General features: G+C 62.7%; 1 protein-coding gene across 1 annotated transcript in view; it reads left to right on the top strand.

Annotated features, from left to right (window-relative positions):
* The window catches only part of WNK2 (WNK lysine deficient protein kinase 2), a 128360-nt gene that overhangs the window by 30709 nt on the left and 73069 nt on the right, over nucleotides 1–24582 (top strand). The window contains 10 exon segments of the mRNA XM_035028982.1: nucleotides 2844–3016; nucleotides 3204–3424; nucleotides 6721–6878; nucleotides 9101–9189; nucleotides 10708–10927; nucleotides 15464–15746; nucleotides 19362–19564; nucleotides 21562–21693; nucleotides 22072–22263; nucleotides 23502–24005. Coding sequence (XP_034884873.1) covers nucleotides 2844–3016; nucleotides 3204–3424; nucleotides 6721–6878; nucleotides 9101–9189; nucleotides 10708–10927; nucleotides 15464–15746; nucleotides 19362–19564; nucleotides 21562–21693; nucleotides 22072–22263; nucleotides 23502–24005 — 2175 coding nt within the window.

Raw genomic sequence — 24582 nt, 5'->3', positions numbered from 1 at the left:
CCCCCCCCCCCCCCCCCCCAGGCCAGCCCCAGAGGTGAGCATCCTCCACCTCAGCCACATGTCAGCTCTGCTTTTCCGGGAGTTTGGTGCTGTTCTTGATGTAGGAAAGACATTATTAGAGTTTGAAGTCGACGGCCAAGAAAGAATTCTTGAGACGTCTTTGGTGCAAAAAGGTGGTTTTATTAAAGCACAGGGACAGGACCCATGGGCAGAAAGAACTGTAGTGGGGTCAGGAGGAGTGGCCCATTAGATACTTTCAAGTTGGGAGGGGGTTAGGGATAACGTAAGTGTCTAAGGAATTTTGGAAGCGAGGTTTCCAGGACCTTGGGGGGGCTAGCTATTGTTGGGAAAATGTCATTTATTACTGTCTAATAAAACCTGAGTCATGAGACCCTTCCAGATGTATATCGGTGGGCCGTATGCTTGGGGGATGATTGCCAACACGTATCTTGGGGGTAAGAGAGAAAGGAAGTTTCCAAAGGAATTCTTGGGGGTGGGGTGGAGGGGGCTCAGGCTAGGATTGCCTTTTGCCCTTAGCAAAGTATTAATATTGAGGCAGTTGAGTCCCTAGAGGAAGGTCACTCTGCCTGTTTCAAGGACTTGTCAGTGGGCTGTAGGGAGTAAAGAAATTTAGTAATTCCTCTTCTGCCTTTGTTCCCACATCATTCTGAGCTGCTCATGTGCCATCCTGCGTAGGTACCTGGAGGGCAGGGGCTGGGCCTGGAGCAGGTGTGGACCCTGCTGGTGCCCCCTTGCATGTCCGGCAGCCATGTGTCCGGAGCCTCAGCTGCTCCCAGCCACCCAGCGGTTGGAACCAGCCTCCTTTTACTTTGACCTGCTGCTGGGCATCAGGTGGCATCTCCAGGCTGGAATTGGCATTTTCCTAGTGACTCAGGATGGCGAGCGCCTTGTCACGTGCTTGTTGGCCGTTTCTCCATCTTACCTGTTCACACCTTTTTTTATTATGGAATTGTAGTTCTGTGTTCTGGATGAAGTCCCTTGTCAGATACATTATTGAGAATAGTTTCTCCAGTCTGTGGTTTTCTTTTTTTTTTTAAAGATTTTATTTATCCATTTGACAGAGAGTAACAATCAGAGAGGGAACACAAGCAGGGGGAGTGGGTGAGGGAGAAGCAGGCCTCCCTCTGAGCAAGGAGCCCGATGCGGGGCTCGACCCCAGGACCCCGGGATCATGACCTGAGCCGAAGGCAGACGCTTCACGACTGAGCCACCCGGGCGCCCCTGTGGCTTGACTTTTCTTAAATAAGCCATAATTTTTGCTGAGTGGAGCATGTTTCCATGTCGGTGTCTGGATCAAATGTTGATGTTTTTGTACGTAATGTTTCACTCTATTGCAGAATATCTTATTTTGAAACTGGAGGCTTAATTTGCAAGAGCACTTTCTTTTTTTTTTTTTTTTTAAGGTTTTATTTATTTGACAGAGACACAGTGAGAGAGGGAACACAAGCAGGGGGAGTGGAAGAGGGAGAAGCAGGCTCCTGGCTGAGCAGGGAGCCCAATGCGGGGCTCGATCCCAGGACCCTGGGATCATGACCTGAGCCAAAGGCAGACACTTAACTGACTGAGCCACCCAGGCGCCCCAAGAGCACTTTCTTGATTGTTCCTTTTTTTAAAAAAAGGTTTTATTTATTTATTTATTTATTTATTTATTTATTTATTTATTTATTATTTATTTAGAGCACAAATGGGGGGAGGAGCAGGGGAGAGAATCTCCAGCAGACTCTCCACTGAGCGCAGAGCCTGACATTCTCAGGACCCTGAGATCATGACCTGAGCCGAAATCAAGAGTCGGACGCTCAGCCGACTGAACCACCCAGGTGCCCCTTGACTGTTCCTTTTTAAGTAGAATCTTGCTTACTTAATGTGTGTCAGCCTCCTCGATCCCCGTGAGCACATGAACTAGATTGAAGTTGCCTCTGTCCCCGAATTCTGTGTTTTTCTGGGGTCAGCCGTGCGATGGTTCTCCTGGTGTCTCCTTACTCTGCGGGGGGCAGGGCTGGTGGGAGGCGCAGGTGCGGGGAGGCGGCCACCCTGGGGCCTGCAGAGGTGCGGCTCCCTGTGGGACGAGGCTGGAAACGACAGAGCTCTGGGGTGATTCCGAGCGCTCTGTGGTGAGAGCCCACTGGAGGGTGTCTGGAAGGGCCACGCAGGCTGCAGGTGCAGCCCGACAGGTAGGGCTGGGTGGTGGCAGGTGGGGGCGGGGCGCGCAGGGAGGGCACTGAGGGTGGGTTCGAGGGTGGGGAGGGTGTTGGCGGTCTTCCTCGTGGGCGTGGGCGGCCCCCACAGGGACTCCCAGCCCCCGATGGTGGTGCTGCTGTGTCCTGTGTGAACTTGCGGTTGGGGTCAGCACAGACCCAGGAGGCGTGTCTGCCGTGCCCCCCAGCACCACAGGGCCCGGCGGGGGCCCTGGTTTTCCGGTTCCCGTCTGCTCTGGCCGTGAACATGTCCTCGGAGTTGCGTGTAAACTGGAACCGAACCAGTGTCTTTCTTGTGACGGCTCACAAAGCGGGTGTTGAGGACGTGAGGCCTTGGAGGTGTTTTCTCGGGGAGAGCGTGAGTGCTGCCGTGTGGGTTTTCTGCTGTCTCTTTCTGCTGAGGTCCTTTGCAGGGGCTCATCCAGGGCCACGAGGCTTTGGGGTTGGGTGTGGGAGGACGCCACAGAGGGACTGGGCCATGCGGCCCCGGCGCCTGGCCCTCTCCCTCTGCTGCGTCCTCACACATGGAGCCGCGGGGTGGCCGGTGGGTTCCCTCCTGGGCCCCCGGGCTCCGTGGAGGGTGTCTGCTGAGGTGGCCGCTGCCCCTCAGCCTGTGTCTCTCTCCAGGACCGGAAGCTCACCAAGCTGGAGAGGCAGCGGTTCAAGGAGGAGGCCGAGATGCTCAAGGGCCTGCAGCACCCCAACATCGTGCGCTTCTATGACTTCTGGGAGTCCAGCGCCAGGGGCAAGAGGTGCATTGTGCTGGTGACCGAGCTGATGACCTCGGGGACGCTGAAGACGTGAGCACGCCCCCACCCGCTGGCCGGACCCTGGGGCGGGCTGGGCCCGGGCGCAGGGGCCGCGGAGGCGGGGACGCCGGGCCTCCCGTCTGCCAGGGCCTGTCTCAGGAATGTCCCCGTCCGGGTGGTGACTCCATGGCCCCCCGGGGACGGGAGCCGCTGGTGAGACGCGCCCCCCCCCCCGCAGGTACCTGAAGCGGTTCAAGGTGATGAAGCCCAAGGTGCTCCGCAGCTGGTGCCGGCAGATCCTGAAGGGGTTGCTCTTCCTGCACACCAGGACGCCCCCCATCATCCACCGGGACCTCAAGTGTGACAACATCTTCATCACAGGGCCCACCGGCTCCGTGAAGATCGGCGACTTGGGCCTGGCCACTCTCAAGAGAGCGTCCTTCGCCAAGAGTGTGATCGGTAAGCCCTTGCCCCGGGGCCCTACCTGGGGGTCCCTGGCTGTGTGGTCGGGGGGTGAGGCCGCTGGGGCCCGCGGGCGGTCGACACTCAGCGGGAAGGAGGCCTTGATGACAGGGACTCAGGCTTTGTGGCTGGTGAGTCTGGAGCAGGCAGAGAGGCGGGTGCTCCAGGCCCTGAGGCCCACCGCAGGGAGTCCCTGGGGGTTGTGGGGCCCAGAGCCAGCGTGGGGGATTTGGTGTGGGTGCTGGCTTGCTAGCCTTGTCTTCCCGTGTTTCTCGTTCTCCTCTGAGAAGCCCCTGTGGCCTTTCTGGGTGAGGCCCCGTCCTCAGCTGCCACACAGGGACTGGGGCTGCGCTGGGGTCCCGGCACACCGCGGGCGCTAGGTGGCACCTCTCCAGGGTTTTGCAGAGAGAGCGCTTGCAAGGGCTTTGGGGCGGCTGTTGATGGGGTTCGAGACGTCTGGGGAGCGCCAGCCCGCTCCGGGGTGTAGCTCCAGAAATCCTGATCGGATCAGCTGGGGTCGGGTGGGACCTGGAGAGGCTCCTGTGCCCACTGAAGCCCTGTGTGGGGACACAAGCAGGACGAGAGGGTGATGTCAGGGTTTTGCAAGCCCATGGTTTTGATGCACGTTTGGGGACAGAACTGGTGGCAGATGAAACTGCTGGGAGTCTGGAAACTTCTCTGGTGGGGTTAGTGGGTTTGGAACGTGACATCTGGGGCAGGGTGGCCACCAGGGGTGCCCTGTGAACAGGGGGCTCTGGTAGCTCTGGGGAGTTGAGTGCTGGGGTGGGGGCCGACCTAGGCCTCGGTTTCTCTCTCCGTGAAATGGGCAGGGGCCTGGCTGGAGGGAGCACGTCCCTGATCACCTGACAGTTTCCGAGCAGGATTCGTAGGTCTGACCTTGGGGGTGGGGTACCTGGTGAAGCTCCCTGGGCTTTCTCTGGCTGGTGGCTCTGTCCCTCTTGGAAGTGGGGTATCAGGGGACCGGACACAGGCTGGGTGGTCTGATGGAGTGATGTGAAGGCTGGGCGTTTCCAGCAGGTGCATCAGCCCCAAGCCCAGCACAGGGGGCCCAGCTCTTGCTCAGCTGGGGGAAGCTCCGAACTCATGGAGAATGAGAGGCGATTACCACATCTTCCTGGGCCCTGGACAGCAGAGGGCCAGCAGCTGGGTGGGGGGCCTTCGGTCAGGTGGGGGGAGGGTCCCCCAAGCCTGCGAGTCAGGCTCCCTGCTCTGTGCTGTGTCCAGGGTACGTGAAGGGACAGTTGATGCCGAGGACCCACTTCTGGGCGAAGCTGTCGGGGGTTTGGCCGTGTTTGGGTTTGTACTTCAGGTGTGGCCCATGGTGGACGTTGGACGTTGGGTGGCGGTGTCCGAGGACCTCTCCACCTGCTTTGGGGGAGCCCTGTGGCACCAGGCCTGGGGCTCTGTGTCGGCCGACGGGAAGGAGGGGGATGGATTGGGTGAGAAGGTGTCCTCACCATAAGCCCCGTGGCCACAGCCCCTTGATGCCGTGTGCTCACACAGCTGGGGGTTATAGGCCCCTTGTGGGGTTCGTCCCCGAGAGCCACCTGTCTCTGACAGCACCCCGCCCTCTCCCCGTGTCTGCGTTGGCCGGGTCCTCAGCTGTGGCTGCCTGCAGGCGCTCATGGCCGTGGTCACCTGCACTGGGGCCAGGGGGCCAGGGAGGTGCCCCAGGCACACACGTGTGTGGGTTGTGAGCACACACATGTTCTTTTAACACTCAGATTTAGGTGGCTGCAGAGTGAGGACAGAGAGAAAAGTTTGTGTCCGTGGCCCAAGCGCGTGGGGCATCCCCAACCCCGCTCGGAGCTGGCCCCCTCCCCTGCACCCCCACCTCCCGTGCCCCGTCCCTCGAAAGGCAGGCTGTGTGGGGCTTTGGGACAGCTCAGCCAGCCTCCCTCTTCCCCTGTGGATGCCCACAGCCAAGTGCAAATCGTTGTCAGCAGTCACGCCGTTCAGAACCCCAAAAAGATGGAGATATTCCCAGTGCAAGGTCCCTCAGACTCCTGCTCTCTCCCCCACCCTGTTCCCATTATTTCTGATTTGGAACCTCCTGGAATTTTTTTTTTTTTAAGATTTTATTTATTTGAGAACGAGCGAGCAGGAGCCGGGGGCAAAGGCAGAGGGAGAAGCAGGCTTCCCGCTGAGCAGGGAGCCCGACGCGGAGCTCGATCCCAGGACCCTGGGATCATGACCTGAGCCGAAGGCAGACGCTCAACAGACTGAGCCCCCCAGACGCCCCCAGAATCTCCTAGAATTCTTTATACACACACATAAACCTGAAGATAGATTCTCGATTTTGCCATTTCTTACTGAAATGTCCACTTGTTTCGTTAAGCGTATAATACGTGTTACATTGAAACTGTGGGTGCACGAGAACAAGTTGAAGTGTACTGTCACCTCTCTGCGTCCCAGAGAGCCATGAAAACATTTGATGACCCCACACGTGCTTTTGAACACAGCCCGCACTGTTCTGCACCTGCTTTTTAAAGAAACGGGAACATTTTGAAAGGGTTGGGGTGGAGGAAGCGGAGAAGGTGGAGACGTTCCCGACGTTTCCCTCTGCTTTGAGTTCGGCTGGACAGGCACTCGGTTGGACCTCTTTTAATAGGAGGATTTTGTGATTTTTAGAGCAGAAGCTTGTTACAGAAAAATAAAAATCCCCAGACCAGTGTAACTAAAGGAAAAATCAGCCGGAACCCTGCCTCCTTGACGTGTCTCTGGGGTCTGTGCTTGCTGTTTTGGGAGAGGTCCTAGTGCACGAACAGCCGAATACTTTGTTTCACTCCACGTGTGAGACTCGGAGGAGGCGTCATTTTGGGACCGCTGGTCCTGGGAACACCTTGCGGGCACCTGGCCGGCACCATCAGCAGAGACGCTCCTTTCTGTGCCGCCTGACACGCTGCCATGTGGTGTCTGCCTGGGGACATCTGGGGCCTTTCTGGGATTTTTTTACTTCGGTCGCTCTGCGGGGACTGTGCGTGTCTGTCTGCCGCGGGCGGTCGGGCCTGTGGCCGGGGGGGTTGCTGCTCGGCGTGCGGCGCCTCCCGTGTCCGGGGCACAGAGCGTGCCCTGGCTCTGGGGTAGCGGGCTCGGAGCTGGGGGGGCCCCTAGTGCCGTGAGCTGATGTGACCTAGGATCGGGAGGGTCCGGGGGGCGTTTCGGGAACTGTCTGCAGAGCAGTCCTGTTAGAACTGCAGGTTCCGGGCCTGATGGGGAGGGGCTCCTGGCCCAGTGGCTGCTGACCCCGCGTCCCTTGCTTCCGGACACAGGTACCCCTGAGTTCATGGCGCCCGAGATGTACGAGGAGCATTATGACGAGTCCGTGGACGTCTACGCCTTTGGGATGTGCATGCTGGAGATGGCGACCTCCGAGTACCCCTATTCCGAGTGCCAGAACGCCGCCCAGATCTACCGGAAGGTCACCTGTGTGAGTCCACTGGCCACCGCGAGGGGCCGTGCGTGGTGAAGCGCTCACAGCACCGTGTGAGGAAGGGAAGGGTGCTGTCACAGAGGGGAAACTGAGGCTGCCTCAGCGGGGTGGCTGCTCGGGTCTCTGAGCTGGTGGTGGACAGGCCTGGCCGCGGTGGGCCTCGTGCACGACTCGAGGCCTCTCCGGGAGGTGCCCGGCCGCCTGTCCCTAGAGACCCTCCTCTGGGTCACTCCCGGGGCCGCTGGCTTTCCCGTGTCCTGGTGTGTGCCCACACAGTCGTCCGCTTTAATCAAGTGGCTTCAGCTCTGCAAGCCGATCACCCTGTCCTCCCTCCGCGGCCGTCCTGCTTGGTGAGGCCGTAGCTTTTCTGGGCACCAGGCCCCACGGCCCCTGAGTCCTGGCTGCCTCGCCTCAGCCTGGCGCCCCCCTCACTTCTGCAGATGCACGAGGAGCGTGGTCCTTGGCTGCCCGGGGCACCTGCCCGCGCCCCACCCTCCACCCTGCGCTCCCCCACAGGTCTTAGCTCATGTCTCCCCTTCAGTCTTATTCAGTTATTTGAGCCCCTCCTGTGTGCCGCTGAGGGGGATGGCAGAGTTTTTGGCTGGTGCTTGTCAGAGACACAGAGGGAGGCGTGCAGCTCCCTGCTAATGCTGGCAGGGGAGGGTGGGCTTGTTGGCTGTGGGCAGTGGCCCTCCATGGGGCAGGGGTCACCTGAGGCTAAGGCCTCACTCCCAGGCCTTGGAGGGGTGCGGGGGAGCAACACGCCAGCCCCACTTCTTGGGTGCCCACGTGCACGGGGCTGTGGTCCATCCGCTGGGCTGGGGAGATAGGACTGATTCCCACTGGGGTGTTCCTCAGCCACCCTGGATCCCTCGTTGAGGCCCTAGGAAGCAGGGCTCCTGTGTGGACCCATGTCAGCTTGGGCAAAGCAAGGTCAGGTCCCACCCTTGCTCCCCGAGGAAACCAGACGGGAGGGCTGTTCCGGACAGCTGGCGTGGTTTGCAGTAATGCCCTGTGGGCCCGCTGGCCCCTCGCGGCACACACACCCTCACCTTCCAGCCCCGCGTCGGCCCTGATCCCCAGTCCTGCAGGGATTCGGTGTCCCCGCTCCCAGCACCCCGACTCCATGCTTCTGAGTCTGGGGACACGAGCCCCTGCAAAGCAGCACCTGTTCCTCTTGCATGTTCTTCTCCTACTCTGGGGGCCTCGGCCCTTCAGAGGTGTGTGTGGCCCACGCTTACGTGCACTTAGAGTTTCTCAGGCCGCCTGCCTCCCGCCGGGACCCTGGCCCTTCCTCCTGTGTAATTAAACCTCTTTCTGTTGGCTTCAGTGGTACAGCCTGGGGTTCTCCCCTCCGAGGGGAGTCCCTTGGCCGCGCCTGGAGCCCAGTGCCCCAGTCTGTCGCTGCAGACTCTGCTGAGCGTGTGCACATGGCCCCCACTGGGAGTGGGCCTGGGGCCTGGGGCATAGCACCCTGCCGGGCGGCAGCCCCACAGGTCCTACACTCCTGGGTCCAACTCTGGGCTGGAGGCCGCCCTGCACTCCCGCTCATGTTCTCTACGTTGGAACAGCCAAGAGAGACTTTGAAGGCAGAGTCTTGCTGAAGAATGGGATGGTTGAGGTCCTCCATGTGTTTAAGAATCCGTTGTCCCTCCCCCAGGCCCCTGCCCCTGCAGTCCAGCCCCTGCTTCTCCCGAGTCCCCACTGTCTGCAGGGCTGCGCCCCGGGGTTCTGCTCCCCCGCGTCACGGCCATCACTGGCCAAGCTGCGGCCAGCCCTGCCGGCACCCACCGGGTCTGTGGTCAGTGTGGATGCTCCCCAAACCGCCCGGCTGTGGGACTCCACGGCACAGATGCTTACAAAACCCTGGAGCCCCCAGGCCTTGGAAGGCAGCCCTGCCCGTGGTCGCAGTGGGGCAGAGTGTCTGGTGGCCTCGGCCAGCAGCGGTGACCACACCGGGCGGGAGGGTGTGGTGAGGAAGGTGGTCGCCCTGGCCGCCTGCCGTATCTCTGCTGGGTGTGGGAACGCTCCTGTCGGGGGCGGGGGGCTGGGTCGGGCTCTCCCCCAGACCCTGCTGCTCCCGACAGCCCCTCCGCACTCAGCGTGAGCCGCGTCCCCAGCCAGTTTGCGCCCCTCCTGCCGTCCCCCTGCCTGGCTAGTGTAGCTGAGCGGGAAACAAGTCCTGTCCTGTCCCTGACTCTGCTCCTCTGGTCTCGCAGGGCATCAAGCCTGCCAGCTTTGAGAAAGTGCACGATCCCGAAATCAAGGAGATTATTGGGGAGTGCATCTGCAAAAACAAGGAGGAAAGGTGAGTCCGGTGGGGCGCTGGGTCTGGGTGTCGCTCATGCTGAAATCCCCGCAACTGCCCGCGCTCTTGGGAGATGGGCTGCTTCAGGCCAGGTCCCACCTCTGCTGCCCGGGGCATGCTCCCTGGTCTGGGGGCCATCCCGGAGCCTCCCCGCTCTGCCAGGGGCTTCTCACCCACCCAGGCTGCAGCAGGGGCTCCGCCGTGCCCTCAGCCTGCCCCTCCTGTCACCTCCAGACTGTGAGGTCCATGCAGCCATGCTCAACCCAAAGCCCACAAGCCAGAGCCCTTGAGCTGCCCCCACACCAGCCCTCACCTCCTCAGCTGGTCAGCCAGGAAGCCTCCCATCCCCTCTCGCCCTCCTCCCTTCCTTCCCTCCCCTCCCTCCTTCCCCCCCTTCCTCCCCTTCTTCCTCCTCTCTCCCTCCTCCCCCTCTGCCCCTCCTTTCTTCCCCCTTCTCTTCCCCTTACTCTTCCCTCCTCCCTTCCTCCTCTTCTTCCTCCCTGTTCTTCCTCTTATTCCTCACTCCTCCACCCTCCCTCTCGTCTTCTCTCCCTTCCTCTCCTCCCACCTTCATCTTCCCCTGCCCTTCCCTCATCGCATCCCCCATCCCTCCCCCCCACCCCCTACACCTCTTCCTTGACCCCTCGTGTGCCCTCCTCATCCTGTGCACCCAGCACAAGGCCATCCTATCCCTGTCCTCACCCTTGATCCGTGTTCTTTTCCATGGCCCTCACCTCTCATGCCGGCGCCCTGTTCTGATCCTTGGGCTCTCTCTCCTGCCCCCTGCAGGTTATCGTGTTCTATTCTTTCAGAGAAAATAACTAAGAAATCGTGAAGTAGAACTCCCATCAGAGAAGTATAGAAACAACCATGTAGAGCTAAAGAACCCTCAGAGCAGACCCCACAAGACCACCTTCCAGACCAGGACCAGCAGGGGCCACCACCTCTGCTCCCCAGGGGCCCCCTCAGGCATGTGTCTGCTCCCCCTTTCTGGGTGGTGAGCGTCCACAGGGCGTGGGCTCCTCCGCCTGTCCAAGGGACGCAAGAATAGGGGAGGGGCCGCCGGATCAGACAGGACGCGGGGAGGAAGCCAGGCCCAGGACGGCACCCGGACAAGCTCCTGTTTGGGGATGGGGACTGGTTACTGTGACCACACCCAGCAGCCGGGACGCCCAGGGCCCCGCGGTTCAGCCTCACCTGTGACCCTGGGGGTTTGGTGGTGCTGCCGCAGGCCTGTCTGCAGGGTGCGGAGCCAGGTTTGGAAACTTCACTTCCCGGAGCCTCTTGCGATGGGGACGTTGCCTTTTTATAAGGAGAGAGAGAAGCAGCCTTTGGTGCCGTGCAGCTGGCTGTGTTCAGGCGTCAGTCTCCCTTCACCCTGGGAGTGCTCTGTTGTGCGCTGCCCTCGAGGACCGCACTGCCCGCTGCGTGGCCAGAGGACCTTCTAGAGGGAGCCGGGCCCTCTGGGGCCTCGCCAGCAGCCGTGCCCTCACCGTCCCGTTGGCTGCCCCTTCTCAGGTACGAGATCAAGGACCTGCTCAGCCACGCCTTCTTCGCAGAGGACACGGGTGTGAGGGTGGAACTGGCGGAGGAGGACCACGGCAGGAAGTCGACCATCGCCCTGCGGCTCTGGGTTGACGACCCCAAGAAACTGAAGGGCAAGCCCAAGGACAATGGGGCCATAGAGTTCACCTTTGACCTGGAGAAGGAGACGCCTGACGGTGTGGCGCAGGAGATGGTAACGGGGCACTTGCTTGTGGGGGGGGGTGGCGGGTACCCACGGGGGCAGGGGTGTGCCCGGAAAGCCGTGGTCTCCAGAGACGCGCAGGAGCTCAGAACAGGGGTGTGGCCCCGCGGTGAGCGGGCAGTCCTGGGCGCGCGGATCCCGCCCGTGGGGTGCGTGTGTTGGTGAAGGACAGCGCAGGTGGGGCCCCCGCTGCTCCGATGCATCTGCCCCAAGGCCGCGCAGCAAGGGGCCCCGAGGAGCGGGGCACGGAGGGACTTGGGGGCCCGGGGGTATGAGGAAGGGCCTGTGTTGGCCAGAGTCTGGCTGGCCGCGTGAATGTGGCCTTTGTTTGATCTTTCACTTTGTTGCTGAGGGCGCGGTGCCCGGGAGCAGGGGCGTAGGGTGTTCAGCATCTTGGAGGGAAAGGCGCACGTGAGGAAGGGGACACTGATTTTCGTGTAGAAAGCGAGCGCAAGTGAAACCACGCTTGCTGCAGGGGAGGCCTTACCGAATGGAGCACGGCTTTCAGAAACGGTGCTTCACGGCGAGACCCCCTGGCCCTGGTGGTTTCGAGGAGGAGGGTGGTGTGGACTTGGCCCTGGAGGGTGGGACGAGAGTCCACACCGGTCCTCAGGCCCCTGCTCGGATGAGGGAACAGCCAGCTGTGCCACGGCAGGTGTGGGCTGAGGGCCGAGGCCCAGTGCGGCGGGCGGACGGCAGCGGGTGAGAGTCCCAGGATCTTGCCGTGCGTGGTGCATCAGGGCAGGGCTGGCAGGCTGAGTGGCCCGCACGTGTGGTGAGCAGGACATCCGCTGGTGGCCAGGAGCCCAGGTCAGGACCACCCGCACCTTCCCAGCTGCCGGTCACATCCCTGGGCCCAGACACGGGACAGCGCCGCTCTTCGTGGCTCCAGCCCGGCGTGTCGCTTGCACATCCGAGAGGATGTTGAGCTGCTGGGTGCTGAGCGGGAGCTGTGCCGTGGTGAGCAGCGAGCACATCAGTCCCAGGATTCAGGGCTGCTGTTGGTGCTCGTGCTGCAGCAGGGCCGTCCCCCCCACCTGCTGCCCAGCTTAACGCACAAACGTTCACGAGCCAGGGGGCGTGCAGGCCGGAGCGAAGGGCGAGTGCTGAGAGTCCTGGGGGGCCCACGGGAATGGGGGACCGGGCCAGGAGCTAGCGCTGTCCCGGTGGCAGGGGGGAGGGAGGTGGGTCCCTGGGGCGGCAGTGAGGACTGTGTCCATCAGGGCTGGCGGGGCCGGGCCAGTGTGGGCGCCTCGGGAAGCACGGGAGGCCAGCAGCTCCGGGTCTCCCGTGAGCACCGTGCCTGCTCCACGCGGCCAGGGAACCCTCCTGCCCAAGATGGATTCGGGCGAGAGCCCAGCAGGGGTCAAGTGCCGCGCAGTGCATGGGGACGATGAGACCGCGGCACAGATGGATTCCTGTGCCTCAGTTGGACCAGGCATCTCCTCCAGCCTGGGTCCGTTCTCGGTTCCGTTGACACGCTCTTGAGCTGTAGGATGTGGTGGTGCCCACACGGGACCTGGGACCTTTTCTAGGACCACCCATACTCCTGAGCGACCCCTCCGCATCCCGGACCCCGCAGGTCCCGTGCCCGCACCTGGGCCTGCCGCCTCACCCACCGTCAGCGCGGCTCCCCTGGCTCTTGGCTGGACTCAGTGGGCGGTGTCTGTGAGTTCACAGTGGAGACCCCTGGACCCAGCGCCTTCCCTCGTCGTCTTTAAAAGCACTTCTTGTGAGGAGCGTCCTACCGGCCATACGGCATCCGTGCCTTCCGCGCATCGCTGTGTTTGGTTGAAGAACGATGGCAGAACGATGCGGACCCCCCTCCACTCGGGGACGAGGATGAGCCAGTGATGAGCCGACAGTGGCCCATTCCCATGGCGGGGTGTCGGCCCAGTGCGAGCGCCCCCGGTGGGCCTGGCCACTGCTCCCGGCTCCTGGCGGGGAGCCTCACCTGTCGGCGGTCCCAGCCGCCCCGCCCGCCCGTAGCCCCAGATCCCGCCTTGGGTCAGACCCTCCCTCTCCGGGGTTCTCCAGGCCGCCTCTGGGCCAGGCGCGCGACCGAGGAGCCCTCGTGGGCAGCATTTCAGGGCTTGCTGCCCCCGGCCGCTCTGGGTGGTCACTCACCAACAGCTGTAATGGATCACACCTACTTCTTCCAAACGCGGGGCCCAGCACCAGTGAACCCCCACACCCATGTCGTCACCTAAAACCAGCTCCCAGCGGCTGGCCCACGGGCGGGCGCAGGGGACCCATCGAGTGCCCCAGGTGCTGAGAGAAGGGCGAGTTCTCTGGGGGCCTGGGCTGGCTTTGACCCGGAAGCGACCTCGTGAGGACCCCGGGAGAGGGGCTTGCAGCCCAGCCCAGGGTCCCGGTGTCTGCGCACCAGCCCCTCCTGCCTTTGCGGCCTCCGGGTCCGACGCTTCAGCGTGGCAGAGAATGGGGCTAAGTTCTCCCCGTTTGGGAAAAAATAGAAGAAACACCTTGGAGAGGATTGCGGGGGGGTGTGACTGCGAGGACAGAGATGGAAGGAAAACTGGGCCACGGGCAGAAAATAGAAGCAGCGGGCAGGCGCGTCTGCGGGGCGCCTCCCTGTCAGCCGTCTCCGGCCGGGCCCGGCGGGCAGGCGGCACTGACCTGGGCCCCGGCCCCTCGCCCGCGTCCTGGCCGCGTGCTGCCACTCACACCGCTGCTGCCCGTGCCCGAGGCAGGCGGGAGGCCGACTGCCCAGAGGTCTGCGGGATTTTAACACGGTTCGTTCTGTCCAGCGGGGTGGAGAGATTTTGAACTAATCGGTCACGAACTCACGGAAAAGTTGCAAATGTGCCACAAAGAACCGTCTGAGAGGACATCCAGGCCGATGCCCTGCCACCTCGAGTGTGCCCGCGTCTTTGCCCACAGACAGCAGCTTTCCTGCTCAGCTGCGTCCGCGGTCAGATCCGGGAGAGCCGCTTCGGGGCTGCCAGGCGCCCCCCGATGTGGGGTGACTCCCTCAAGGCAGGAGCTCCTCGGGGTGGGACCGTCTTGGTTATCCTGCCATGACGGGCACCGGCGCAGCTCCCTCGTGGCCACTCGGCGTGTCTGTTGCAGCACTTGGTGTGGGGCCGTGTCCTCACCGTGGCCAGCCCCGGACGACACTCCCCGTGGGCACACGGTCGAGGGGTGTCTGCCCACGGTCTGCGTGTGGGGTGACCATATGTCACGGGCTGTACCTTGGAGCTGGGTAAACACCCATTTTCACCAAACCCTCCGCTTACCTGTAGCTCTGTGGACTGGTTTTGTTGGTGAGTTACCGGTGGCCACAGGGTACGTCCCTCAGACGCGGTGCCGTACAGGCCTGTGGTCTCCTGCGTCCTCCTGGTCCGGGGTCCGGGAGTGGCTAAGTGGGTCCTTCTGGTTCTGGGTTCCCCACGCCGCGTGGCTGGGGTGTTGGCTGGGGCTGACCAGGCCTGAGGGTCATTCGGCGGCCATGCCCGCCCACCTGGCTCCTGGCAGGAGGCTCGATATTCAGCCAGTGGGTTGTTCCCTGGGCCACTGATGATTCAGCTTCCCGTGAACAGTCATCCGCGCGTGGGAGGGACAGGGCACACCGTGGCATGCCATGTGGCCCGCACCAGCAGTGACAGCTGCGTTCCCCTCGTGTGCACCTGTGGACACACCCCTCCGACCATCGTGGGGTCGCTCTGCCTTTTGATGCCCAGATTGTGCACGTTTGGCCCGTGGTGCTGACGCCTGGGTCCTCCTGCACGTCCCCTCAGTTCTCTGGGTCCGCCTCTCTTTCAGGCCCAGCGAGGTGTCTAGGCCCCTCGTCCTCCTCCCCCCACCCACTCGCGCTGGCCAGACTCCGGGCGCCTCCGCAGGCCTGCCCAGTGTTCTGCAGGCTTGCACCGTGCCCTTCCACACGCTCACGTCTGCATCTGGGCGCGCTTCTCTCTGTTGTGTGTGGAAAGCCACGAGCTCGCCGTTCCTGACCAGTGCCAAAACCTTGGCGCTTTCTCCCTTCCCACACGGGGCTGCCATGGCGTCGGTGTGGACGCTGGCCTCTGCTGTTCCATGGTTTTACCAGGGATTTCCTCAGGGAGAGCCGTGACGTTTCCCCGAGGTCCAGGGCTCCTTCCCAGACGCTCTCCCGATGCTCACCTGGGTTCAGAATTTTCTGGGCATGGGTGCCTACCCTCCTGGCCTCAAGACACAGGGTGCGCCTTGTTCCATCCGTGCCTTCTCGGGGAATGCCCAGGGCCCGCCTGCGGGAGGCAGCTGAGGGTCTCTCCCCTCCCCTCCCCTCACCCGGCGGGCCCAACCCCTGCCGCGTCCTCACTGTCCCAGGAGCGGGGCCGTGCAGGCTCAGAGGGCCGTGCTCCCTGCAGATTTGCCGTTGGCGGGAGGGTGTTCCCTAATGGGAAGATGAGAGCGTCTCTGAGAGGTGGGGTGAGGGCCTGAGGAGGGACCTCTGCAGAGACACCGTGAGCGGGAGGTGGTGGTGCAGACGGCAGGGCCCCAGTAATGACATGACGCCTCCCTTTGCAGATCGAGTCGGGATTCTTTCACGAGAGTGACGTGAAGATTGTGGCCAAGTCCATCCGCGACCGTGTGGCATTGATCCAGTGGCGGCGGGAGAGGATCTGGCCGGCTCTGCAGCCCCCAGAGCAGCGGGACCCAGGCAGCCCTGACAAGGCCAGGGGCCCACCTGCACCCCTGCAGGTCCAGGTGACCTATCATGCGCAGGGCGGCCCGCCGGAGCCTGAGGAACCTGAGGCGGACCAGCACCTCCTCCCCACCGCGCTGCCGGCCAGCGCCACCTCCCTGGCCTGTGAGTGCCGCCCTCCCCGCACCCTCAAGCCCTGTGCACGCCGCGGGCGTGGACGCAGGTATCGGCGAGCCTTCTTCCGGGGGCGGGCCCTGGGGTGTCTTTGGCTCCCCGAAGCCCAGCTTCTCAGGACAGGTGGGGACAAACGGGCAGACAGATCCAGAGCCTCCCGTGCCCCAAGCCAACGGGATGGAGCGCTCCGTCCGGCTCCTTGTTCCGTGCAGGGGACGTCAGTCCTGTGCCTGGTGGGGCATCCCCGCAGGGACACTGTTGCCCTGGGGCCACGGATGGCTGTGGTCTCCAGCGGTCATGATGCTCTGAGCCGTGACCATTGCCATTGGGATTATCTGTCCCCAAGGTCATGCCCCTTGTAGTACCCGACCTCTGAAACCTTTACCACATTTCCCAGAGTGTCAGCGGTGGGTTGCTGGGAATCACGCTGAATCTCAGAACACTGGGAGGGAGGATCCAGCGTTTTCTGCACGTCCAGGCAGAACGGTGTCCTGACCTTTGCCCTCGGTGGCCTAAAAATGCAGCTGTGAGCTGAGGATCAGGACGTGGCGTTTCCTGTCCATCCCGTGAATAAGTGCCAAGTAGAACTTAGCCTGCCCAGGCCGCTCTTTCAGGTTGTTCATGTCGAGAGACCAAAATAGCCTCTTCAATTTACTTAATAGGCACATACTTCATTTATCATTAAAATCATAGCTAATGTTCTTCAAAGTAGGCTATTTAAATTCAAACCAGTAGCTGCCTGTCACTTGGAGACCGTTTGCTTGCCGTTGGCTTCCTTCCGACCTGCTCAGGTTTCCTCAGAGAATAAAGTCACTACATCATCGCTCCATTTTTCGACAGACCAAAAAATTAATTAATGAGCATACACTTCGTGTTGGAAAAAGCTTTCCTCATGACACGCCACTTCCCACTTTAAAAACTTGACTGTCAGGGGGACAGTTTCCAGGCGGCAACGGAGAGACCACCACACTCTGCTGTGGGCGGGGGTCCCGGCACTGGCCCAGCCCACCGTACAGACAGGGATCGCAGGCGGGTTCAGTGTGGGTGGGTGGTCTGTCGCAGATGTCCTCTTCCTGTCGACTCTCAGCGGCTCTCCCGCTTCGACGGCAGCCACACTCTCAAAACGTGTTTCACTCGTTTGCGGTGCTTTCTGTAAATTACACGTTGTGTAAAATTCAAACAGTACAAGAGGGTGTGCAGGAAAGGCCGATTAGTGCTCCTCCCCAGAGGCCGCTGACGTTACCTCTTAGTGGTAACTTCCGAAAGTAACGTGCACGTCTGATCGCTCACACACCCACATGCGTGTGCATACACATACACCTGCACCCATGTGCATGCCGCACACACACGCACCTCCGTGTCCCCGCACCCCACACGCCCCACACACGCGTCTGCACTGTGCTCTGGCCCGTGCTCGGCTGTCCCTCTGGCCTCAGTGTGTGGGGATGGCCTGAAAACTCTGCGCCTTGTAAAGGTGAAATGATGGGACTCCAGGCTGCGCACACATCACTGGGGAAGGGACCCGATGGGCGGGCAGACATGCGCACAGCGGAAGGTACGGCGAACATCGCGGTAGGATTCTCCACCACGTGGTGTGAGAGCTAGCCACCTCAGCCCACATCAGGCTCAGCGAGAGGGTGTGGGCCAGCACCCAGCGGCTGCGGTAGGTTTAGAGACGATTTTTTAATTTTTCAATTTTTTGTTTTTTAAATTTATTTTTAGAAAGTGTGCGTGTCTGGGCGGGGGGAGGGGCAGAGGGAGAGGGAGAAAATCCCAGGCAGCTCTCCACTGAGCGAAGAGCCAGACACCCACGACCCTGAGATCATGACCTGAGCCAAAACCAAGAGCTGGATGCTCAACTGACTGAGCCACCAGGTGCCCCTAAAGACGATTTTTAAATTATTTATTTATTTATTTAATTTATTTGACAGAGAGAGACACAGCGAGAGAGGGAACACAGCAGGGGGAGTGGGAGAGGGAGAAGCAGGCTTCCCATGGAGCAGGGAGCCCGATGCGGGGCTCGATCCCAGGACCTGGAATCATGACCTGAGCCGAAGGCAGACGCTTAACGACTGAGCCACCCAGGCGCCCTAAATGAATTTTTAATTATAGAAATAACAAACACATACCCTTTAAAAATTTACAGTGCTGTGTGTATGGTTAGAGTTGGTTTATGTGACATTTGCCAAGTTTGTACACGTTTCCCTTTTGCTCACACAGTTTGTCTGTTTCTGTGTTTCCCTCTGTGTCTCTGTCTGTCTCTGTGTTTCTATCTCTGTATTTCTGTCTCCGTGTCTTTCTCTCTCTGTGTCTCTGTCTACATGTCTCTGTGTGTCTGTTTCTATCTGTCTCTGTGTCTCTTTCTCTGTTACTTCTGTCTCTGTGTGTCTCTGAGTATCTATCTGTTTCTCTCTTTCTCTGTGTGTCTGTCTGTCTGTCTCTCTGTCTCTGTGTGTAGGTAAAATCGACTGCCAGCTTCCTCACTCTAAGTCGGAGCCGCTGGTTGGGTTGGTTCTGTGCAATGAGACCTTGGCGTTCGCGTGTCTTCCCAGGTTGAAATATGCCCTGATCGGCCCCTGGGACAGATTATTTTGATGTAAAGCCAGTGGGATTCCCTTTTACTCCATTTGCTTGAATCACAAATGGGCGCGATGCTGGCGCCCTGGAAGGCGCCTGCGTTGAAGTGCTCGGTGCGTGGGTGGCAAGTCTTGGTGTGCGTGCAGCTTCTGGAAGTGCCATTTCATGCAGGGTTCTGCTTTCCCTGCTCGCTGGCCTGGCCTCGGGGGCGGTTTGTCTTCCTAGGTGCGTCTTGGGGAGGCGAGCCTGTGGCCGTGGGCTGTGCCTCGTGTGTGGTGGGTGGCTCTGTCCACGGTGGCCCGCGCTGATGGACTGTGACCGCAGGTGCAGGGGAGGCTGGCCTCTGGGAGGCCTCCTCGGGCTGGAGAGCCTCTGGGTCCCCCTGTCAGCCTCTCTGCGGGGTGGGGGCCTCGTCAGCCCCGTTCTCCAGCCAGGTTAGACCCGGGCCCGTGTCGTGAGGACTGGGTTTGGACCCAGCTCTTCCTGCTTCGGGCTCCTTGCTGTGGTGGTGAAACTGGTCAGAGTCCCTCCCCATGAAATACAGGTGACTCTAGCTTCTCCTGACTTGGGCATGCCTGCCATCAGCCTCCTACAGGAGACCCCTCACGCCTTTGAAGAGCTCACTGAGCTCTCACTCTCAAGGCCTGGTCAGGGGACAGGTGAGGTCCCTGTCTGCAGCCGGGGTGGACGTGACTGTGCTTCCTGCCGAGGATTGTGTAAGGGGCCCACCCAGGATTCGTGGCACCCATGTGGGTGACCCCCAGACGCCAGGTGGTGTTGGGGTGGGGCGCCAGGGTGTCTCCGGGTGGGTTACAGCCCCCGCCCCCTGCATCCTAGGGTCTGTGGTCCAGAATGACATGCACTTAGGACTCAGGTGACCAGGGAGTGCGACCAAGCCTAGTTTGCAGAAGAGCACAGACCAGCAGAGCATCGTGTCTGAGCCTGTTCGCGCTCCTGAGACTTGGGTGGAGTGCCGTGGGGCTGATGTTTGGGGATGTCCACTCTGAGCCGTGCCCTTGTCCTCCCCAGCGGACAGCACCTTCGACAGTGGCCAGGGCTCCACGGTGTACTCGGACTCACAAAGCAGCCAGCAGAGTGTGGTGCTGGGCTCGCTGGCAGATGCGGCACCGCCCCCCACCCAGTGTGTGTGCAGCCCCCCGGTGAGCGTCAGCGACGGCCCGGTCCTGCCCTACAGCCTGCCCTCTCTGGGGACCTACCAGCAGCCTGCCACGGTGAGTCAGCCCACCCCCTCGGGCAGAGACCCTGTGCCCGTGGCCCCGTGTCCCCCGGGCCGTCCAGGCTGCAGCGGCCTGTGGTCAGGCCCCCCGGGCGGGCCGCCCTCGAAGGTCACTGGAGGCTGCAGCAGGTGAGAGAGTACAAACACAGAGCCCAGGGACAGCCGGGGCCTCAGAACTGTGACGGACCTGGCAGGGTCTGGCCCTGCGGCCGGGCTGGGGTCCCAGAGGAGCGTCCAGCCCGTGTCCACCCCGCTGAGTTCAGTAGCTCCTGGCCGTTCTCCACCAGATCCCAGAAGTGGGAGAGTGGCAGGATCGCGGAAAGAGTGCAGTGACATTGGAGAAACCTGGGGGGTGGTTTGTGATGTGGAGACCTGGCCCGACGGCGACCCGGGCGTAGCTAGGACAGGGGGTCACGTGTGGTGTTCGTTCTTCAACGCTTCTGTTCATGCTGGAGGAAGCAGATAGGGCCCAGGCTTCCCAGTCCCAGGAGGCCAGCTGCAGAGCGCCGGCCTTGAGTGGGCCGGGGAGGTTCCGGAGGGACAGTTGGGCCCCAGGCCCCCGCCGTCCTGGTGCTGCCTGGGCTCCGGCCCTGTCCCCTGCGGCGGCCAGCGCCTTTGCCTCCGCTGCCGGGAGCCCAGACTGATGTCCAGCTGCCGTTTGTTGCTTTGCTGGTTTCTTGAGATGAAGTGACACGGATTTTAAACGGCGGGAGGAACTTGTTTAGGAAAAGGCGGATTGTCGCCCCGGAGTGGGGCGGCTTGGCCTTGGGCGGCCAGTCCCGGGGCGGAGCAGGAATGTTCCGCTGGCCCCCTCCCTCCTAGGTGCAGGGTCGGGCTTCCCTGGCCACCGTTACCCTCCACGCAGGCCCTCGTGGCGCCGGGCCGGATGCACCCCACACGGGCGAGGCCAGAGCACTCTGTCCCGTGTCCCTGCCTGTTTGCGGACAGTCCCCTGGGACAGGCGGGGGGGCGTGGGGGTCCCCGGGGTGCATCAGGGCCTCCAGGAGGGTTGCCCTGGTGATGCCCCCCCCCCCCCCGGGGCTGATGGAGGAGTCTGCGCACCAGTCACTCTGAGGCCTCCGGGCACCGAAGCTGCTGCCTCCTGCGGGGCCCGGGACCGCGGCTCATTCTGCACTGTGGCTTCAGATAAACGTCCCTCCTTATGCTGCTCTCGCGGAGCATTTACTGTGGAGGATGTAGTGAGTGGAAGGTCCCAGTCCCCAGAAAACCAGAGGACCTTTCGGGTCGGTGTGGAGGCCTGGGCCCTCCGCCTCACACGCCCTCCCCATGTTCACACCTGCTTCCTCCGCAGCCCCAGTATTTCTAAGGAAACCCCAGAAAGACGTTTTGCCTGTAAGGATTTCAGTCCGTATCTCTGTGGGATCGAGATTCTTGAAAACAGACTCCGACCGCCTTATTACACCTAAAAGTGAACACATTAGCAGCTGTTCCTTGATAGCATCCAACACCCAGTGCTCAGATTTCGGGCTCTTTCCTGGGCCGTGTCTGGGCTGCTGCTGGCAGTGAGGACTCAGGCCCGCGGCCCGTTTCTCCTGGTGGCCACACCACTGGGGATCCTGCCGCCATCCCCCATTGTTCATGTCCTTCCGAATCCTGTTTGTGACGTATCTGTGTGCATGTGTTTCATCCGGTCCTGTAGACAGAAAGCAAGTGCGTCTGTATCTTTCTCCCACCGCACGTTGGAACAGTGTCTCTCCCTGGTTCTGCAAAGCCCCTTAGGATGTTCTTTTCTCACAGTTGCATAATATCCTGTGGAGCTGAAGTTCCAGAACATTCCTTGGTTAGGAGCAGTGGCCATTCTCAGCTTAGGGGCTGCCACATCTCACCTGTGCCAAGCTTTGGGCCTAGGGAAACGTCCCAGCTAGGGTGACAGGCTCAGGGAGTGAGGGACGGGGCCCAGGAGCTGTGGCGTGCAAGCCAGGTGGGGGCCTCCGGGCAGCTGGTGAGCGTGGTCATCCGTGCTCTCTGCAGCCTGGCCTGCCGGTGGGCTCCATCCCGCCCCCAGCCCACCCTCCGCTCCCACAGCAGCATTTCCCAGAGCCGGCCATAAGCTTCGCCCCCGTGCCGACCGGCCCAGGCCAGCCTGCACCCCCTGGCCACCAGGTGAGTGTGGGCTGCCCCTGCTTGGCCCCACCCATGGGTGCCTCAGTCTTTCCAGCCCGGTGTGGGTGGGCAGTGAGATCTGCTGGCCCAGGGCCTGTGGGTCTCAGGTGGGCCTGGGCCCGGGCCCCCTTTGCTCCTTCTCTGCGGTTCCCTGGGGCCTGGGGTGCAGGTGGGAGTGGGGGTTCCTGGATCCATAGCACTTGGAGGGGCACCGCTTACGCGGAGTATTTCCCCCAGATCTGCGTGTGTCGGGCTCCAGGCTGGGTGTGTGTGTGTGCATGTGTGTGTGGGAGTCGATTTTCTCGGTCATGTCTAGGCACGTGGTGGGGGGGTGTCTCAGCAGGACGTGGGTCTAAGAGAAGCCCCCTCTCTCCCCAGCCTCCTCCGCTGGCCCAGCCGGCGCCCCTGCCGCCTGTCCTGGCCGCACCGTCTGTGGGCCCTCTCCAGCCGGTGCCCCCCCACCTGCCTCCCTACCTCGCTCCGACGTCCCAGGTGCTGGCCCCTGCTCAGCTGAAGCCCCTCCAGATGCCACCGGCACATCTGCGGCCGCTCTCTCAAGTGCCTGCTCAGGTAGCCCCGCCCCGCCCCACCTTGTCCGCATCCCCAGCCTGGCTGGCCACTCTGTCCTCCGGCTGCAAGTGCTCGTGGGTCCACAGGTCGGAGCGCTCCCTGCGGGGGGGCGGCCGTGCCCACCTGCCCTTGGCATCTTCCCCAAGCATGTCCATCCAGGCCAGGGAGAGCTTTGGTCCCGGGTCAGGGCCGGAGGAGCCAGGGTGGAGCACAACGCTACAGACCCTGTCCGTCACGGAGCCACCCAGGCTGTGCTGACCGTGGTCCTGGGGTGTCCACAGCTTCAAGTGACCCGTGACTCTGGATGGTGCGTGGTGCCATCCACGGCTTCCATCTCATGGGTCCATCACATCGTGGCGGTGGGACTGGGCCGTGACGTGCTGCCTCGTTTGAAGACGTGAGTGTCCCTGCACTTTGCGGGCACCATCCGGAAGTTTCTTTCTGTCACCGGGCCTCGTCCCCATCACAGCCACATCAGGTTGTTTTCACCGTCCAGTACACAGAAGTCGGCTCGCGCACGGCAGCTGCTTTCTAATTGCGCAGAGGCGCGTATCACGTGATGGAGTTTGTGTGCCGGCCACCAGAAAGGTTTATTTATTTTATTGAAGATTTTTTTTTATTTAAGAGAGAGAGAGAGCACAAGTGGGGTAGGGTCAGAGGCAGAAGCAGACCCCCGCCGAGCAGGGAGCCCGACGCGGGACTCGATCCCGGACTCCGGGACCACGACCTGAGCCGAAGGCGGCGCTTCACCGACTGAGCCCCCCAGGCGCCCCCACCAGAAAGGTTTAGAGACAGAACTACTGGAGAGTCTGAAGGGTTGGAGCGCTGACTCCACGAGGTCAGGCGCCAGGCGCCTCCAGGATGCGAGACCAGACCAAGTTTCCAGAGCTCCGCTTCGGGAGAGGCCCGCTCCCGGCCCGTGGGCGCTCAAGGACATGCTGCCCTGCCGCGGCCCAACGCAGTTTGGTCTCCGTGTGTTCAGACCCTCAGGGCCGGTCTGGTGGCCCTGACGTCCTGGCCCTCCGAAGACGCGCCAGCTGCGGAGCTGGTGGGCCCTGCGAGCCCGGGCGGAGCCCCCCGCCGTCCCTGCAGCCGCCTGCCGTGCGGGCCGGCCGCGGCGCCTGGGGTGCCCTCCGAAGCGCCGTGTGGCCCGGGTTCGCGGTCGGGTCCTCCGCGCGGTCGGGCGTGCGGCGGGCGGGGCAGAGGCCTGCTGACGCCGGCGCCTCCGTCTCTTCCAGGTGCCTCCGCTTCCCGTGGGGCCGCCCTTCGCGCCCCTGGCCCCCGTGGACGGCCTCCCCGCAGCTCTCCCCGACCTGCCGGCCGCCGGCGGGCCCCCTCAGTATCTCTCTCCCGCCGTCATCGTGCCGAGCCTCCCCCTCGGCGCCGCCGCCCTGCCCGCGCCGCCCGCCAAGCTGCCCCTCGCGGCCGGGGCGCCGTTGGCTGGGCCGGGCCGGACCGTTGTGCCCAACGCGGCAGCCGGCGCCGCCGCCGTCCCTCTGCTGGCCGCGGGCGCCCTGCCCGTTCACCCTGCTGCCGTGGCCCCGCTCCCGGCCCGGCCCGCGCACCCGGCGGCCTGCGCGCAGGTGGTGCCCGGCGACGTGCCCGCCTCTCCCCTCCACGCGGCGCAGAGCGCGCGGGCCGCCCCCGCGCGGCTGGCGCCCCCCGCCCTGCCGCAGCCCCACCAGCCAAGCGTTGCGCGCCTCCCCGAGCAGGCTGCTCCCGCGGGCGGGGCGGGAAGCCAGGTAATCCGCCTGCCACGCAGGCCCGCCCTCCGGGTGCCGGGCCATGTCTTAGCGTCCGACTGTGGGGCGCGCGCGGGAGGGCCCCGGCCTCTGCTCCTCAGCACCCTGACCCGGGCAGAGCGGGGGCGGGAGGGCAGGCCTGTTCCTGGGCGTGGCGTCTCCAGCGTGTAGGACGCCCGCCTCCCCCAGAGCTGCGGGAATTGGGGTGACTGTGGTTCCCCCGTCGGGCCCTCCGAGGTCCGTTGCAGCTGCTTGTGGCGGCATGGTGGGCGTCAGGGCACCTGCCGTCCCTGCGCGGGGCCTGGCAGCCCCGGCGTGGGCTCACCCCCATCTCAGCAGCCAGGCAGTGAGGCAGACAGGGCTCTGAGGGGCACACAGCAGACGAGGAGGACGTCTGGGTCCGGTGGGGACCTCAGGCTGCTTGCCATGCTCACGGTGACGGGACGAGGGTGACAGGCCCTGCTGCATGGGCAGGCCTCCCCGGGGCTCCACAGCCGCACAGCCCACGTGTGGTTTGGAGCTCCAGGGCTGTTTTCCAGCTTTGTGCGAGGAGAGGGGCCGGAGTGGGGGCCTCTCG

Source organism: Mirounga leonina, unplaced genomic scaffold, assembly GCF_011800145.1.
Source record: "Mirounga leonina isolate KUSES-001 unplaced genomic scaffold, KU_Mleo_1.0 Mir_224, whole genome shotgun sequence".
Taxonomy (NCBI): Eukaryota; Metazoa; Chordata; class Mammalia; order Carnivora; family Phocidae; genus Mirounga; species Mirounga leonina.
Note: the sequence above shows the minus strand (reverse complement) of the source record. Positions and strands in the feature narration are given on the sequence as shown.